Source organism: Chiloscyllium punctatum, chromosome 13 (assembly GCF_047496795.1).
Source record: "Chiloscyllium punctatum isolate Juve2018m chromosome 13, sChiPun1.3, whole genome shotgun sequence".
NCBI classification, from domain to species: domain Eukaryota; kingdom Metazoa; phylum Chordata; class Chondrichthyes; order Orectolobiformes; family Hemiscylliidae; genus Chiloscyllium; species Chiloscyllium punctatum.
Window position 1 is genome coordinate 40810380 of NC_092751.1, and position 18020 is coordinate 40828399.

Below are 18020 nucleotides of genomic sequence, written 5' to 3' on the forward strand. Positions count from 1 at the left end.
CTCTGCCACCCCATCAATGAGTTCCTGCTCCCCACCATCTCTGAGTGAAATGAATTCTCCCCTCCCCTTCTTTCTGGGAATTAGTTTCAATCTAAATCCTCCAGTTTCTGACCTCTCAGTTAATGAATAGCTCCTTCCTAGACACTCGATCTGGATTCCTCAGCATTTTATCACTTCAATTAAATCTCAGCTCATCCTCCTCGGAAATCATCCCCAGCCTATCCAACCTTTCCTCAGAGCAGAAATTTTCCAATTGTGGAAACATTCTGATCAATCTCCTCTGTACCCTCTCTGGTGTGATCACATTTACCCTGGAATAAGGGGATCAGAAGTGTGTGCAGTACTTTAACCGCAGTCAAACGACTGTTCCTGACATTTCCCATGTCACCTCCGTGTTCTTGTGGTTGTCACTCACACAAGAAGTGTCCTGGTTTTCCCACATGGAACTGGATGTGCACTCCATGGGGCTGGGATTCCCTACCATGTGTTTATTTGTTAACTAATCCGAAATTAACTTCAGATTAAAACAACATTATAAACTACCTACCAATCAACTTCTTCCATTATACTCAAGCCACCTTACTTTTTAAAATCTCTTTAAAATTATTACTATCTAAACACAACAGGCTTTAAGTTGCTGATCAAGTATTCAGATGTCTCCACTGTTACAATCACTTGAAGATTATCTTTACCTTCAGCTACATTTGCTGAATTGAACACTGATTGTAAATATATGAATATCAAACGGACTTGAGTTTTATGGTAATTAATCCAGTCTGACATTCTTGTTGGTTAATATCTTGAAGAGAACTGTCCTCAGAATTCCAGCTGTGCTCTGACTTCATTCACAACTGGATTTGGTTGGACTGCAGATCTTAGATCTGTTCTGTTTGTAGGGGGTAGTGTAATTTTTAAACGGTTAGCTGCCTTTTAGTCTTTTCTACCTCATAGTAAACACAAGCAGACACTCGAAACTGTTGCCGGACCTCCCCCACGTTTATATGAATGAAACAGTTGTAACAGCTTTCCTCGATAGTTGAGAGGCCGCCCTTAACCACAGTTGTACAACATCATCCATATAAGGGAAGAACGGGAAGCTCAAACACTGATTGGCCAAGTGAATGATAAAAGAATCCCAGGCACCAGAACCCAAAAAAGGAAAACAGTGCGGAATCCGAGCACTCGTTGGTCAAGGCAGCAGGAGTAAACCCAGCCCACATATACATGTATATAATGTGTGGAGATTACTATGCTTGTGTGTGTGTACCTTTGGGAACAGCACCCGACTTTGCAAAGTTGAATGAAAAGTTTTGGACAGACTCCTCCGTGTCTTTGTTCCTGGGAAGGGAAATGAAAAGTGCCGTAGATGGGGCTGGATAGCTACCTATCTCGCACAATTGGGGGCTCCTCCGGGATGAAATAATTATTGCCGGGGGGGGGCAGTCTCTTCGGCTCACGGATCAAGCCTGATTACAACAAAGACGCGTCTAGTATATATTTATACTTCTCACTGATCGGCTTGGTCCGTTGGCCGTCGGCCAAGGGACGATGTGACCCGGCTCATTTAAAAATAATTTTGAATCCTGGAAAAGGAACACACGGACGAGTGCTGGGACGACCGGTTAGTGACTATACACGGGGGTACACACATTAAAAAAGGCCAGACAACTCCGTGCACGGATCAAGGTAAGAGATTCTTTTGTTCTTCCTTGTTGGCCGCGTGGTTTTGACGGTCATCTGTGAAAACGCTTTGGGCGTTTAAGACCAGGACTGAAGATAAACCACGGGAAGTTGTGGTTTTGACGGTCATCTGTGAAAACGCTTTGGGCGTTTAAGACCAGGACTGAAGATAAACCACGGGAAATTGTGGTTTTGACGGTCATCTGTGAAAACGCTTTGGGCGTTTAAGACCAGGACCGAAGATAAACCATGGGAAATCAGACTTCTAGATCTACTAAGGAAAAGTCAGGGAAGACTGCAAATGGGAAAGAAATACCCCCCGATAGTCCATTAGGTCGGAAGTTAAGTCTATGGACGGACAGTAGTAGAACGAAGGACTTAAAGAAAGAGACCATGATAAAATATTGTTGTTTTATATGGACCAAAGAACCTATCCGCGCCCCCTCGGTAGTTTGGCCCGAGTATGGGTCTGATGAAGACTGGGTGTGTCAAATCCTAAATGTATATGTTAACAGAAAACAACCGTTTGACCCAGAGGAGAGCAAATATGCCGCCGCCTGGTTGGCGGGAGACGGCGAGAGTCCCACGCGTCTCTATCCTCTGACTCCCCAAACAGACCCGAGGAAGCCCCAGAAGTCTTGGGACATCCTCACCGACGGTTTGCCACCGTCTTCCCCGCCCCCATATATACCACCCGCGCACGACCAGGCGTCCAGCGCGGACCTCCCTCCTGCGATGGATAATTCCGAGTCCCAGCAGGCTACGACCAGTGAGGAAGGGACTGCTGGGGGGGGTACAGGAGGGGGCACAGAACTCACCCCAGGCACTAGGAAATCAGTCCGACTCGAGATGCGGAGAGGTCGAGAAGAGGGATTGAGAGCTGGGAGGAGTGATAATATTGAACAGCTGAACCCCTTACGAGAGGTGCCGTTTGGGAACGAACGGACCGGGTTTGTAGTACAACCTTTAAATTCTGGGGATATCCGGCATCTCCGTAATGAACTACCCCGTCTACTGGACGACCCCGTCAGTGTGGGAATACAACTGGACCAATTTCTGGGGCCCAGTATATACACATGGGCTGAACTGCAGGCCATGATGAGAATACTATTTAATTACGATGAAATTGTTATGATCCGGAATAGTGCAATGGCCATTTGGGATAGGGAGCATCAGGACGGCCCTCAGCGTGGAGAGCAGAAGTACCCCTTAGAGGACCCCCGGTGGGATCATAACGACGCGGGGGGAAGGGCCAATATGACAGACCTCAGAAGCCTTATAATCAGGGGGATCCAAACCTGCGTGCCCAAACAGCGGAATTTAGCAAAAGCATTTGAAGTTGGACAGAAAAAGGATGAATCCCCGAGTGAGTTTTTAGACCGTTTGCGGGAGTCCATGCGAAAGTATTCAGGTTTAGACCCCGATGGGGAAATAGGCAAGAGCATGCTTAAGGTGCACTTTGTGACTAAGTCATGGCCTGACATTCAGAAGAAATTACAGAAAGTGGAGGATTGGGCTGAAAAGGATGTTGCAGAATTATTACGGGAAGCACAGAAGGTGTACGTTCAGAGGGATGTAATAAGGGAGAAACATAAGACAAAAATGATGGTGGCAGCCGTACGGGAAGCTTGTAAGTCCACCGGAATGGGGGAGGGAGATTCTGGGGTGGAAAGAGGAACGTCGAAGAAAAGTTGGAGAGGGAGAGAAGCGAGACGGGGCAGAAGTGAGAGAGGAGGATCTTATGGAATTGAGCGCCCTCAGAAGGCCGGATGTTACCATTGCGGGAAACTGGGACACTTCAAAAGGGATTGTCCCGAGTTTAAAAGGGAAAGAGAAGGGATGTATGAAATGGAGTGTGAACAAATGGATTAGGGAAGTCAGGGGAGGATCGGAACACGGGCCTACCAAGAACCCCTGGTAAATTTACGGGTGGGCCCATTTAGACAAGATGTTACCTTCTTAGTTGACACAGGCGCTGGCAGGTCCTCAATTCCCCTCCATCCGAGGGGGGTTGGCTTCCAAGCTAAAACATTAAACATTTCAGGAGTTAAGGGTGGGGTTTTTAGTGCGAGAATATTCGAACCACAACCCTTGCGGCTGGAGGAGGAGGAACTCCAGGTTGAACTCCTTCACCTCCCCCATCTTCCCTATGGGTTGTTGGGACGGGATTTGATAGTCCGTTTCGGATTGCGAATAGAAGTGGGAGAAGAGGAAGAATTAGCCGTTACCATGTCATACCTTAGTGAGTCCCGATTGACAGAGATAGACCCTAGGGTTTGGGTCGCCAAAGGGAACCGGGGGGGACTCGCAATTCGACCTGTGGAGGTAAAATTAAAGCCCCAGAGCCCCGACGTCAGAGTGCGCCAATACCCCATCTCTTGGGAAGGGAGGCAGGGCCTGAAGACAGTTATGGAAGACCTAATAAAAGATGGATTGGTAGAGCCCTGTATGTCACGATACAATTCCCCAATCCTGCCGGTCCGGAAGTCGGATGGGAGCTACCGAATGGTCCAAGACCTAAGGGAGGTAAATAAAATTGTCCAAGTACGGCACCCTGTGGTACCGAACCCATACACTATTCTGGGGCGAATTCCCCCGGACCACGGCTGGTTTAGTGTTATAGACTTAAAGGATGCCTTCTGGGCGTGTCCCCTGGACAAGGACAGTAGGGATCTTTTTGCTTTTGAATGGGAGGATCCTGATACTGGCAGAAAACAACAGTACAGGTGGACCGTACTCCCCCAAGGATTCACTGAGTCCCCGACTCTGTTCGGGCAGATTCTGGAACAATTATTGGAGGGACTAACCTTGTCCCCGTCCCTTAAGCTTATACAATACGTGGACGATCTCCTTTTATCCGGACCGGCGGAGGAGGACGTCCTACTTGGGACTAATGCCCTGTTAAATTACCTAGCTGAGAAGGGGTTAAGAGTGAGTCAGAAGAAGCTCCAATATGTTGAGAAAGAGGTTAAGTACCTGGGACACTTGATAAGCCAGGGACAGAAACGAATAAGTCCGGAAAGAGTGCGGGCAATAATCGAACTAGGCCTCCCAACGACCAAGAGGGAGTTGCGGAAGTTCTTGGGACTCTTAGGCTATTGTCGGTTATGGATAGACGACTATGCCCCCCTTACTAAAGACTTGTACCTAAAACTCATTGAGGAGGCACCCAACAGAATAAAATGGGAGGAGGAGGAGAAAAAATTAATTGAAATCCTAAAAGGAAAATTGATGGCCGCACCTGTTTTAAGCTTGCCGGATTTTAGTAAGACATTTCGCCTCTTTGTGAACTCCAGAAAGGGAACCGCTCTTGGAGTATTGACCCAGGACTGGGGGGGTAAAAGGAAGCCCGTGGCTTTCCTGTCAAAAATTCTGGATCCAGTCTCCCGAGGGTGGCCGGAGTGTGTCCAAGCGGTGGCAGCCACGGCAAAGCTGGTAGAGGAAAGCAGGAAGTTGACTTTTGGGGCCCCCTTGACAGTCACTACTCCCCACCAGGTTCGAACTATTCTGAATCAGAAGGCCGGGAGGTGGCTGAACGACTCGAGAATTCTGAAATATGAAGCCATATTGTTAGACCGAGAAGACCTCCGAATAGAAGTCGGGGGCTGCCAGAACCCGGCGGACTTCCTTTGGAAAGGGGAGGGCGAGGAGGAACTGGAACACTGCTGTTCAGACATAATAGAGTACCAGAGTAAAGTGAGGGAAGATCTGAGGGATACCCCCTTACATGCAGGTAGGCGGTGGTACATTGATGGGTCCTCTCGAGTGATAGATGGGAAGAGACACAACGGTTATGCAGTCATTAGTGAGACTGGTTGGGAATTAGTGGAAAGTGGACGGCTACCGAATGCCTGGTCCGCACAAACGTGCGAATTGTACGCCTTGCACCGAGCTCTGAGGAATTTAAAGGGAATAGCCGGGACAATCTACACTGACTCTAAGTATGCCTTTGGGGTAGTACACACCTTTGGGAAGATCTGGAAAGAAAGGGGAATGATAAATAGTAGAGGAAAGGAGTTGGTCCATGAGGAACTAGTAGCCATGATCTTGGAGGATTTGTTGCTGCCACAAGAGATTGCTGTAGTACATGTGAAAGGACACCAGAAAGACGATAAAATAGAGACCCTGGGGAATCAATTGGCAGATGAACAGGCAAAATTGGCTGGGATGGGGAAGGAAGTAATAAACTGCCTGGTAAGGATTCCACAGATATCCGAAATTACCGAAGTGCCCACGTTTACTGACAAAGAAGAAACTCTTCTCGCGTCTCTGGGGGGTACAAAGGATAGGGAAGGCAAGTGGACCTTACCCGATGGCCGCCAGCTACTAAATCGACCGTTGACGCGGGACATTATTGCCCGTTTACACCAAGGGGGTCACTGGGGCGCCCAGGCACTGTGTGATGCCTTCCTGCGCCGATATGCTCACCCTGGTCTGTACACGGTAGCCAAGCAGGTCACAGGAGATTGCATAACGTGTCGAAAGATTAACAAAAGGGGGCTGCGGCAGCATGCAAGACAAGGGGGTAGGAGTCCGGCCTATAGGCCGTTTGAGTATATCCAGGTAGATTACACTGAGCTCCCCCCCATAGGTCGACTGAAGTATCTATTAGTAGTGGTAGATCACCTGACAGGATGGGTGGAAGCTTTCCCCACTACCACGGCAACGGCAACTCAGGTTAGCAAGATTCTACTCGAGCAAATCATCCCACGATTTGGGCTACCCCGCGCTATTGACTCTGACCAGGGGAGCCACTTCACCTCGACCATCCTCCAGAATGTAGTGCAAGCAATGGGGATTGACTGGGATTTGCACACCCCCTGGCATCCCTCCTCCTCGGGCAAGGTCGAAAGAATGAACCAGACCATCAAAAAGCAGCTAACCAAGCTCACTAGTGAAATCGGCCTGCCTTGGACCAAATGCCTACCCCTTGCCCTGTTGCAAATTCGCACCCAGCCAAGGCGGGATTTGGGCGTCTCCCCTTTCGAAATGTTATTTGGCCTCCCGTTCCATGGGCCGAAGGGGGAACCTCCTGTATTTGAGTCTCGGGATATGTTTGTGCAAAAATATGTGGTGGCTCTGGGGTCTGCTCTATCTCGTTTACGCCAACAGGGACTTTTGGCACAGACGCCGCCCCTCGAGTTTGCGGTGCACACCGTCAAGCCGGGTCAGTGGGTCCTGATTAAAAGCTGGAAGCAACGTACCCTCGAACCAACTTGGGATGGTCCCTTCCTGGTACTTTTGACGACCGAAACGGCTGTCCGTACGGCCGAAAAGGGCTGGACACATTACACTCGAGTCAAGGGACCAGTGCCACAACCGACGGAGGACGAACGAACCTCTCTGACAAAGGCATCTAAGGAACAGAGACCCTGAGAACGAACTAATCGGACTTTGGCGAGTCTAAAGGAACTGTGCCCTCGGGCTACGGGTGTCGCGACAAAATGCGGTCAATCGTATTGTTAACTTGCTATGCCATTATCCTTGGGCTGGGTCTTTGTGTGCGTGTTACCCAATTTGGCCTCTGGTTAAAACAAGCAGAGGACCGTCAGTGGTTCACCATCTCCGTGCTTGCCAACCAATCAACACAGACACTTAGCTTAGACCTATGTGAGTTGGTGCCCTGTAGGACTAAAAGTCAACTGAATCAAACTAAGCAGAATCTAGAGAGAGAGAGGGGATTCCAGGGTCAGACGTTAGTATTACAATTGCATGGTAGGGAAGGCCTAAGTAGGCCTCCAGCCCCCGGGGTCCAGGCTATGGTGTCAGTTGTCCGTGATCCCATCACCCCTGGACGGGATTGTGGGCAGAATCAGTGCAATCCGCTCTATCTGACCATAAAGAACTTGGAAAAGAACGAGGCGAGACTTAATAGAACAATATTGGGTATTAGAGTTGAGGGCCAGGCAGGATGGGGGGGAAAGCAGCTGTGCTGTACGTATATCACGGTCATTGAAGCTGAGTCTGGGGGCTCATCCACCACTGATAAGCAGGAAAAGATTAGAATAATTGAGACAACGGATTTGGAAAAGACCTTTGAAATAGAAACGGGATACGGGGAGGCGAATGCCTGGATGGAATGGGTCAAATATACTGTGAGGAGCATAAAAAAGAGTGATTGCTACGCATGCACGAGTGCCCGCCCTAACCCTCAGGTGGTCCCATTCCCGCTGGGATGGGAGAAACACCCACGAGCCATGGACTGCATGATAAGGCTGTACCAGGACCGAGAGGCCTGGAACGACCCCACTTGTCGACCCTTGAGTTTGAAGTTTCCCCCCGTCAGGTCTGAGGGGGCGCCCCGCCCGCCATCATTCTCAGGGGTAACGGGTACGCACCAGGCCTGCGTCTCTCGGACGGGACTACAGTGGGACGACGATGTGGGGACATTTGACAAGTGCAGCGGATCAATCCGGCTGGTCAATGAAACTACCGGGGGCGGGAATTACTCCCACATTCATGTACCTAGGGCAGACCTCTGGTGGTACTGTGGTGGGAGGGTTCTGCGACCGACTCTGCCCCAAAAATGGACGGGCACTTGTGCGATCGTTCAATTGGCCATCCCATTCACCCTGGTATTCGAAAAACAAGAGCGACCCCGTTCTAGTGGAAGAACGGAGAGAGCTTTGGAGACCTCTTTCGATGATAACATATATTTAGATGCCATAGGGGTCCCCAGGGGTGTTCCTGACGAATACAAGGCTAGGAACCAGATAGCGGCGGGTTTTGAGTCGTCACTGTTCTGGTGGGTGACCATCAATAAGAATGTGGATTGGATTAATTATATTTACTACAATCAGCAGAGGTTCATTAATTATACCCGGGATGCAGTGAAAGGAATAGCAGAACAACTGGACGCCACTAGTAGGATGGCGTGGGAAAATAGGTTGGCCTTAGACATGATGTTGGCAGAGAAGGGGGGTGTTTGTGTCATGATAGGCACTCAGTGCTGCACTTTCATCCCAAACAACACAGCCCCTGATGGGTCCATCACCCGCGCCCTGGATGGACTCACCACATTGGCGGACGAACTGGCCGAAAACTCGGGCATTGACTCTGGCCTCACGGACTGGTTGGAAGCTTGGTTCGGTAAATGGACGGGGGTGGTCGTTCCCTTTCTTGTCTCATGTATAGTGGTGGCAGGGGTACTCACTGCCCTTGGGTGTTGCGTTATTCCCTGTGTCCGGGGATTAACTCAACGACTGATCGAAACCGCCCTTACTAAGAAAGATGTTCCCTATGGGCAGGTTGAACGAATAAATCTCGAGATGGAACAACGTGAATCCCTCTTGGGCGGGGGTAGTATTAGAGAAGGGCAGTTTGATGAACAAGCTCGGGAGTTATTAAATGCCCTGGAGAAGAAACTTACGGTTGAAAAATTACAGGCCGTAAGAAAAGACACGGGGGATTTGTAGGGGGTAGTGTAATTTTTAAACGGTTAGCTGCCTTTTAGTCTTTTCTACCTCATAGTAAACACAAGCAGACACTCGAAACTGTTGCCGGACCTCCCCCACGTTTATATGAATGAAACAGTTGTAACAGCTTTCCTCGATAGTTGAGAGGCCGCCCTTAACCACAGTTGTACAACATCATCCATATAAGGGAAGAACGGGAAGCTCAAACACTGATTGGCCAAGTGAATGATAAAAGAATCCCAGGCACCAGAACCCAAAAAAGGAAAACAGTGCGGAATCCGAGCACTCGTTGGTCAAGGCAGCAGGAGTAAACCCAGCCCACATATACATGTATATAATGTGTGGAGATTACTATGCTTGTGTGTGTGTACCTTTGGGAACAGCACCCGACTTTGCAAAGTTGAATGAAAAGTTTTGGACAGACTCCTCCGTGTCTTTGTTCCTGGGAAGGGAAATGAAAAGTGCCGTAGATGGGGCTGGATAGCTACCTATCTCGCACATGTTGTTTCCCGGATTGCTTCACTCTGTCTATCACTTGCTGCTTATGCTGTTAGGCACACAAGTAGTCCTCTTTGGTAACTTCATCAGGTTAACACCTCATTTTTAGGTTTTCATGCGGCTGTTACACTCATGCTCTCCTGAATTCTCTCAGTTGATGGAGGATTGATCCTCTGGTTTGATGGTAAGAGGCAAGTTGGGGAAGATGCGGGGCCGTGATTCTGTAAGTTTTGTTGGAAAACAATTCTACTGCTGTTGGTGGAAGGAAAGAGCTAAACTCTTACACTGTTGGCCCCATATACTACATGCAGTATCATGAACACTGATAGGCCAAGACATGAAATACGAGCAGCACTGTACAATGATGCAGGATCACAACTGCAGTAAGGGGAGTTTAAGATCCAAATTGACATAGGAGTTGGGAAAGAAGCAGCTGATCAGATTGTCTCATTCATAGTCACAAAGAGACTCTGTGAGATTATTGTACTCTTGGGGGTGAGGATGGAGGATGTTGGGGAGATGGAGAGCCCTTCAAAAGAAACTAATCTGCCGAAGAGTTGTGAGATAGATTTGATTGCCATGCATTTAACAGAAAGCTAATTGAAACTGTTTTTATCCCCAAAAGATAACAAGACTGATGGTGCTTCCAATCATCACCAGAAACAAACTCCAGAATACATGGTTCGGAGATGGATGTCAATAGCCAATCAACATCCAACTCCTGCAATCATTGAGCAAACATATGTGTGATTACCCAGTTCTGATGAACCAGAAAATCACTGCTCACTCTGTGCAAAGGGACAGCGATATGGGGAAGTATTGGCCGAGTGGTATTGTCGTGAGACAGTTAATCTAAAACCCCAGATAGTGTTCTGGAGACCTGGGTACAAAGCCTGTTGCAGCAGATGGGGGAATTTCAATTCAATAAAAAAAACTTGTGAATTTAGAGTCTAATGATGACCATTAATCGATTGTCAGAAAAACCCATCTGGTTCAGTAATGCCCTTTCAGGAAGGAAGCTGCCATCCTTACCTGGTCTGGCCAACATTGTGACCTCAGACTCACAGCAATGAGGCTGACTCTTACCTGCCCTCTGGGTAATTAGGGATGGGCAGTAAATGCTGCCGGGCCAGCGACACCCTCATCCTGTGAATGAATAAAGGAAAATAAAAGTCTCTACCCAGTGTGAATCTGTACATGTTCAACAATGTTGTGAACATTTCCAAAGCTAAGGTCTCTATGTGCACAACTTTATGAGTTGCCAAAACCATTGTTCATTACTTGGCGTAAAAAAGAAAAAAAAAATCCTTCAACTGTGGCTATCAGTAAATTGACTGGTGTCTCAGCGGGATGGATTAGTGGTGCTGGAAGAGCACAGCAGTTCAGGCAGCATCCATGGATTTCGCTGCTCGTTGGATGTTGCCTGAACTGCTGTGCTCTTCCAGCACCACTAATCCAGTATTTGGTTTTCAGCATCTGCAATCATTGTTTTTACCTCAGCAGGATGGATGCCTGAGTGAATCCCTTCCCCCTCTCTCTCTCACTCACACACACATACACACACACACACAGAGCAGGTGAACAGCTTCTCCCCAGTCTGACTGGTTTGGCCAGTTTCCAGGTGGGATGGTTAAACAATTCCCTTCTGGCATTCCCCACATTTCCAGAGTCGATCTCTAGTGTTTTGCCATTTCAGATAAATGCTAGCAGACTGTTATACACACCGTTACACACCTCCCCCCCCAAAAGAACCCAGTATAACGCAGTAAACGTTATCTCCTGCTGCGGAGGGACAGCCTGTCTTGGTCTGAGTAGGAACACTGAGCAGATTTACCTAAATGAAAATTTAATCAGTGACCAAAGCAAGTTAAGCAAGTCCAAATAAAATGCATTATAGCACAGAAAGAGGCCCATCAAATCCAAGCTGGCTCTCTGTAGCAGAATCCCATATTCTCATTCCCCATACGTACCCCAAACTCTGCAAGTTTATTTCCCTCAGAACTGATCTAATTGTTTTTATCAATCATGGATCTTCTCTACTTGCATCATCATAATAGGCAACATGTTCTGCATATTTCCAACCAATACAGTCAGCAGAGACACTTACTCATCTCCCACTGTCTCAAAACCTTACATCTGGTCTTGTGCCATCACCTATCAAATACAGATATTTTAGTCTGCTATATCTAGGTCTGTTATAATCTTATACAGCTCTATCAAGAATATATTTAACTTAAAATAGCAATCTCTTCAAATCAATCTAGTGACTGCATTTTCCTCATCAGTGAACCACTCCAGTAAGTCTGTACTCCACACCCTGAAGATCACTCATATCCTTCCTTCTGGATGTCTGTTTTGTTCCACAAATCCAGACGACACAAATTTTTTGTACAACAGCAGTAGCTTTATTATCGGACAGCTGGCAAGAGTTTCAAAGCATCTCTAAAGTAGCCTAGTGTCTACTTGTACAGACTCATCTTCACGAATCTCTGCCTTACCCACAGAGACAGTATATTTAATAAGAATTAGACAAAAGCATATCAGTCACATGGGCGATTGTCATTACATAGTTTAAAGCTGGTAATTATGAATTTACAAAGCTTGATGAATGCCAATGTCCTGTGATAATGTGTGATGGATTACAGAAACTGATTATCGTATTGTCCATGATTATGTGTTGACAGGAAGAGATTAAGGCAGAAGGGTTCTTCCTTCAGTAAATGGGGGATTCACTTACCTATGCTCATATGCAGGGGAAGTAAGACAATGGGAGAAGGAGGCAGTTTAATAGGGTTGTGCCCAGGGCTCTCAGTCTTGTCTGGAAAGGGCAAATTGCTCTATCTGGGGTTATGGTGGAATCCACATGTGTGGCTCCAAGAGGTTCTGTTTCAAAGATACGATCTGCCTCACCCCTACTGAGATGTTCAGTCTGTATTGGAAGAGTACAGGCCTTGTATTCTTACAGTACGGCAGTAAGACCTTTGGCAGGAGAATGTTTAACCCTTGAGTCGCCAATGCATCCTGAAAGAGAAGCAAAGTCTGGAACAGGCCCCTCTGTGGTATTTTAACTTCCTCATCCTGACCAGGAATCTGTTGACCACAATTGGATGCAATGATTGACTGTGACTTAACTAGAACTTTGTCAACGGTCAGCATCTTTTCCACGAGTATGTTATCATTCCCTCTGTTAATGAAGCCCAGCATCCTATACATTTACTCAAAACACTTTATGTTCTCTCTCCTTTAAGGATTTGTACACATTGTCCCGCATTCCTGCTGTCCTGCTCTCTATGTCTGTGCCATTCAAATATATATTCCCTTTCTACATTGCTTCTCTCAAAATGCATCAACTTACTGTGTGTTCTAAAGAAGACATATTATACTCAAAATATTATCTCTCGCACCACACATTCTCTCTCTCTCTCCCCCCCCCCCTGCAAAACAGAACAGGACAGCACCGGAATAATTGGCCCACCATGTCTGTGTGGATCATGATGCCATTCCAAACTGGTTCCATCTGCCTGTACATGATCCATATCCCTGCCAACCCATGCCTGTTTATCTGTCTGTCCAAATGCCTCTTAAACATTGTGATTGTTTCTGCTTTTACCATCTCTCAGGCAAGTACATCCTAGTCACTGACCACCTTCTGCATAAGAAACTTGTCTGACACAACTCCCTTTTAACTTGCACAGATGTTGTTGGAAATGCTCAGCAGGTCATGCAGCATCTGTGAAGAAAAATCAGTTAATGTTTCGGGTCCGGTCCTCCTTCCTCAGAAATGTTAACTAATTTCTCTTCACAGATGCTGCTAGAACTGCTGAGCTTTTTCAGAAACTTCTGTATTTCTTTCTGGTTTACACCATCTGCTGTTCTTTCAGTTTTCATTTCCTTTAAACTTGCCCCCTCTCCCCTTAAATCTATGGCCTGTGGAATTGGTAATTTCCACTTGGAAAAAGATTCAGATTATTCACTCTGTCTATGCATCTCGGATCACTCCACAGCCACTGACTTTCCAAAGACAACAATCCAAGATTTTCCAACTTCTCCCAATCCAGGAAACATCCTGGTAAACCCATTTCCACCCTCTCCAAAGCCTCCACATCCTCCTTATAATGCGGTGCTCAACACAGCACACAATACCCCAAAGGTGGCCTAATGACAGTTTTATATTCACTCCCCTGACAGAAGAAGGCGAGCCTGCCATCCACCTCCTTCACCACATTCAGGGAGCTGTGAACTTGCACCTGAAGATCCCTCTGGCTATCAATGCTGCTCAGGGCCCTTCCTTTTAGTGTATACATTGCTCTTACAATGAGCTGCCCAAAACACATCACGTCACACTTGTCTGAATTAAAATCTATCTGCAATTTCTCCGCATAACCTTCCAACTGATCTCGTCCTTGATGTTTCCTTTGACAACATTCTTCACGATTCACAACTTCTTCACTTGGTGCCATCTACAAACTTGCTAATTAAATCGTTTACATTTTCAGGCTAATCATTTATATGTATTACAAAGGACAGATGTCCCAGCTCTGACCCTTGTGGAACAGAGGCACTGGTCACAGACCTCCAGCCGGCAACATACGCCTGCACAACTGTTACTGGGAGAAATATCAAAGAGGAGCCTTGAGTTCTGTGCTGAGCAGCACGACCAATGTTTATTCAGAGCTCCTTACGAATGCAGGGTGGAAGAGTTCCCTCTCTGGAATTCTGTGACTCCCCCAGCCAAGTCCAGCATTTGGATGTGTTTCTTTCATACGTTCCCCTAATATTTCCCCCTGACCCGATCTCCTGGGTTCGGGATGTCAGCTCGGATGTTTATGAGCTCCCTTTCCCAGTCTCTGATTCTCTGTCCGTCTGCAACTTCCCCTCTCAGCTCATGCAGTTGCTTTGTCAGTTCTTGCACAAATTGTTTCACCCTATCCTTGCCATTGTACATCTCCTGCCCTCCCACTACCATACCCTCTGGCAGCTGCATAGTCCAAATTCAAAGGGGGATTGCTCAGTTCCCTTTGCTGGAGTTGACGTCAGTTTCATTAGGATTGTGGGGAGTACACTAACCCATCCCGGCCTGTCTCTGTCAGGGCCTCAGTCAGACTAGCTTTCAGTGTCTGCTTCATTCCTTCTACTGTCCCTGAGCTCTGGGGGTGGGATGTGAGATGGGATTTCTGCTCCGTACCAAACAGGCCACAGAGCTGCTTAACTTAGTTTCCTGGAACATGTGTCCCTTGGTCAGAATCTGCAAGGGAATGTTTCCACCCACTGAGTAAACCTGTTTATTAAGACCCAGCAGGATTTCCTTCCCTGGGATTGGGATGGGGGTGTATGTAAAATCCATCTGTAATTGTTCCCGTGAGCCCCTGGGTCCCTGCGGCTGTCTCCATTTTATCCTGATTGTTTTCCCTGGCTCACACCGTGTACAGACTACACCCCTTCGGCAAAACCTTCTTGTTCCAGAACACCCCTGTAGTTGATCATCCGATATTGCATTTTATCCTGCTCACTATGGGCCAGTCCATGATATGTTTTTAATAATGTTTGTCTTATACAGTGGCACTGCTGGATCATCCTATGTCCTATTACTGCCCCACCCTTTTCCCATTCCTGTTTCTCCTGCTATGGGACTGTTTCGGGAAATGTCTTTAAACTTTCCTTTCTCACTTCTGTAGCTACTGCCACTGCATCCTCCTCAAATGTCTGCACTGTTTCAGTAAGTATGCTCACCCATGCTCACTATCCCGTTGGTGTGGGGTTTCTACTTTCCTGTGAGCTCTAATCTTCATTATTGCTGCTTCACTGGGAAAGTTAGCTGCTTCCACTAACTCTCTGACCTGTTCTTCATGCTCAATGTGGCCCCCAGTCAGGGTGATATACCTTCACCCAGCCCAGTCATGAACTATACCAAAGGCATGCTGACTGTGTGCATTTTGCCTCCCTCACCCCTGGTTAATGTCCACGCTTCTGCCAGGGCTCGTGATGGTTCTCTATTTCTGGATAATTCCTCACAAAATTCCCACAATAATTAAACAATCCTAAAGTTTGCCTGATCCCTTTACGGTGTGTGGGTAGATAATTTTATAATCATAGTTTTTGTTCCCGCTGGGACTGTTCCCTCTCTCTTCCTGATTTGATCTCCCCAATATGATGTCCCAGTTCCGTCTCTCCCTACCTTCCCAGTTGCACTCTCTGTGTGTTAATTTTAAGCCTGGCTTGTCTAACCTGATCCAATACTCTGTCTAATATCTGGATATGTTCTTTCTCACTGCTTGAGGTGATGAGGTGTTGGTAAGATCAGTGTGACTCAATCCATCAAACACACACCGGTGAGATATACTGGAATATTGCGGGATCCATGAGGTAATAGTATCCTGGTGGACTGTTCTCCTCAGTCAGTAAACACCACTCTCTTTTGCCATTCAATGTCCACAGGTATGGACCCAGACTATTTCCAGCTTCTGTCAATCTATCACTGTCACAATTACTGCCTCCTCAGCCCCAGCTTTGATGAGATCCCGTTTGTGTGGGGAGTGAGAGGGCCCTCGATCTCAACAGGGTCGATAGAAAACAACCCACTTTCCTGTTTGAGTTACGCACACCACTGAGTGGGTCCGAGCTATAACTCACCAGATTCTCTGACTGTCCCATTCTCCCTGCAATGTAGCTACTCTGGAGAGGTTGTCTCTCCTTTTCTTTCTGTCCCAATCCTGCCCGGAGCATCCCCATGTTTAAATTCGGGTGTTGATGTGAATAGTTGCCATTTTAGTAAAACTAGGAGCAATTCCCAGAATGGTCCCTTCTTGAGTGTCACACCTCCATATCTGAATACATTTTATCATACTCCCGGTCTACATCGGGGCAGGTTTGCTTCGTCCAGCTTCCCAGGTTCCCTCTCCGACTGCTCTCATTTTAGTAATTGAGGGGGTGAGGGGTAAATCCTTATCGGTAACTGACAAAGGTGCTCCGGTGTTAGAATCATGCAAGTGTTGGCCCCTTAACAGCACATCAATGAATATTCATGGGCTATGCATATACCTACATGAACACAGGCCACTCACAATATGAACACCTATCTCCCACTCTGTGCCTACATTCCTTGTCTATGTGCCCTTTCCTGCTTCCCTTGTAACATTATGGGTCTGATTACCCTCCCTGTACTGCAGCTATTCCCCTGTGTTTCTGTGTTTGCCTCAGCTCTCATGGCCCAATTCAGAATGTGGTTAGAATTATCTCCCACTGGGAGTCCCATGTATATAATTACAGTTAAATAGGGTCCCATGTCATCTTTTAAATACATCAAACCGATTTCATCATCACAGATTGGGGTTTGGTAATTCCCCGTGGTCCTTACACACCTCAGGCTTCCTCTCTGTGTGATCCTCGATATTACCCTTGGTTCCCTGAGTCACCAAGGTTATTTTAGCCCATTCAGTCTGTCCCCTCCCCAGTGTGTCCCTGCAATATCTAAATGCCTGGTGCCATGGATCAGCTGTACTCTGGGGGGAACCGGCTCGCACCCCATTCTCTCATTGCAGGTACAGTTTCTGCTGTACATTTCAGGGCATCTTGGGCCGAGGGAGGGTCCGTACGTCACCTTCGGTGAGACTGTGTACCTCTACTAATTCATCCATATTGTCCCAATAAGGCCTATTATTACCATTTCTCTATCAGGCTGGGTGTTCATTCACCAACATCTGTTATTCAGCGGGTAAACGGTTCAGGTTTGGTTTCTTTCAGTTCCCTTTGTTGCTCCCTACTGTCTAAGTTGAGCTTGAATGCCCAGCGATGCCATAGACAGGGCCTTCTGGACCTTATAGGGCGGTGGGTCATCCCACCCATTGTCGTCCCTCTGTCCATACGTGGGCGCTTTGTCATCTAACCCGTTCCAGTCAGTGTCACCATCCTCACTGCCTTCTGAGGAGAGCGAGTCACTAGGTACCTCCCCCACTGTAACTACCACCTGCCCCTTTGGCTTTAAGGCCTCACGTCTGAGAGCCACCACCTTCACTTGTTCCTGTTTCCCATAATAATGTAACACATCCTGTCATTCCTGGAATAAAACAGAGCAAAATGTGAATTTGGTTTTACTTGAAATATTAATAATTTGACATTCACTTTACATACCTATAGAGGTGAAAATTCTACTTTGATTATTTAAGTGAATTTAACGTGATTATACAATGAAAATAACAGATAATCAACGACAATGAATGAACTGAATAATATGTGATATTTTGTACAAGTTCTTGCAATGAAAATTCAATTTTATTTAATGTTTGTCACCCATTACACCATGGGCATTCTTATTAGGGAATAAAGTAATAGAAGGATATCAGAGAAAATAAATAGACTTTAATTTTAGCTTCACTGCAATAATGAACCAAAACAATATTTGGAAATATGATTGAACTACATAACAAAGTT

General features: G+C 46.9%; 1 protein-coding gene across 2 annotated transcripts in view; it reads left to right on the plus strand.

The window, feature by feature from the left end:
* The window catches only part of LOC140484537 (uncharacterized), a 32004-nt gene extending 22485 nt beyond the window's left edge, over positions 1 to 9519 (plus strand). The window contains exons 1-2 of one of the 2 annotated variants that reach the window (XM_072582910.1): positions 925 to 1686; positions 6793 to 9519. In XM_072582910.1, the coding sequence (XP_072439011.1) occupies positions 7125 to 9095 (1971 nt within the window). In that variant the 5' untranslated portion in view covers positions 925 to 1686; positions 6793 to 7124 and the 3' untranslated portion in view covers positions 9096 to 9519. Of the gene's footprint in view, positions 1 to 924; positions 1687 to 6792 lie in introns of those variants that run through there. The other variant, XM_072582911.1, reaches the window with a different exon arrangement.
* The last annotated feature ends 8501 nt before the right edge of the window (positions 9520 to 18020 follow it).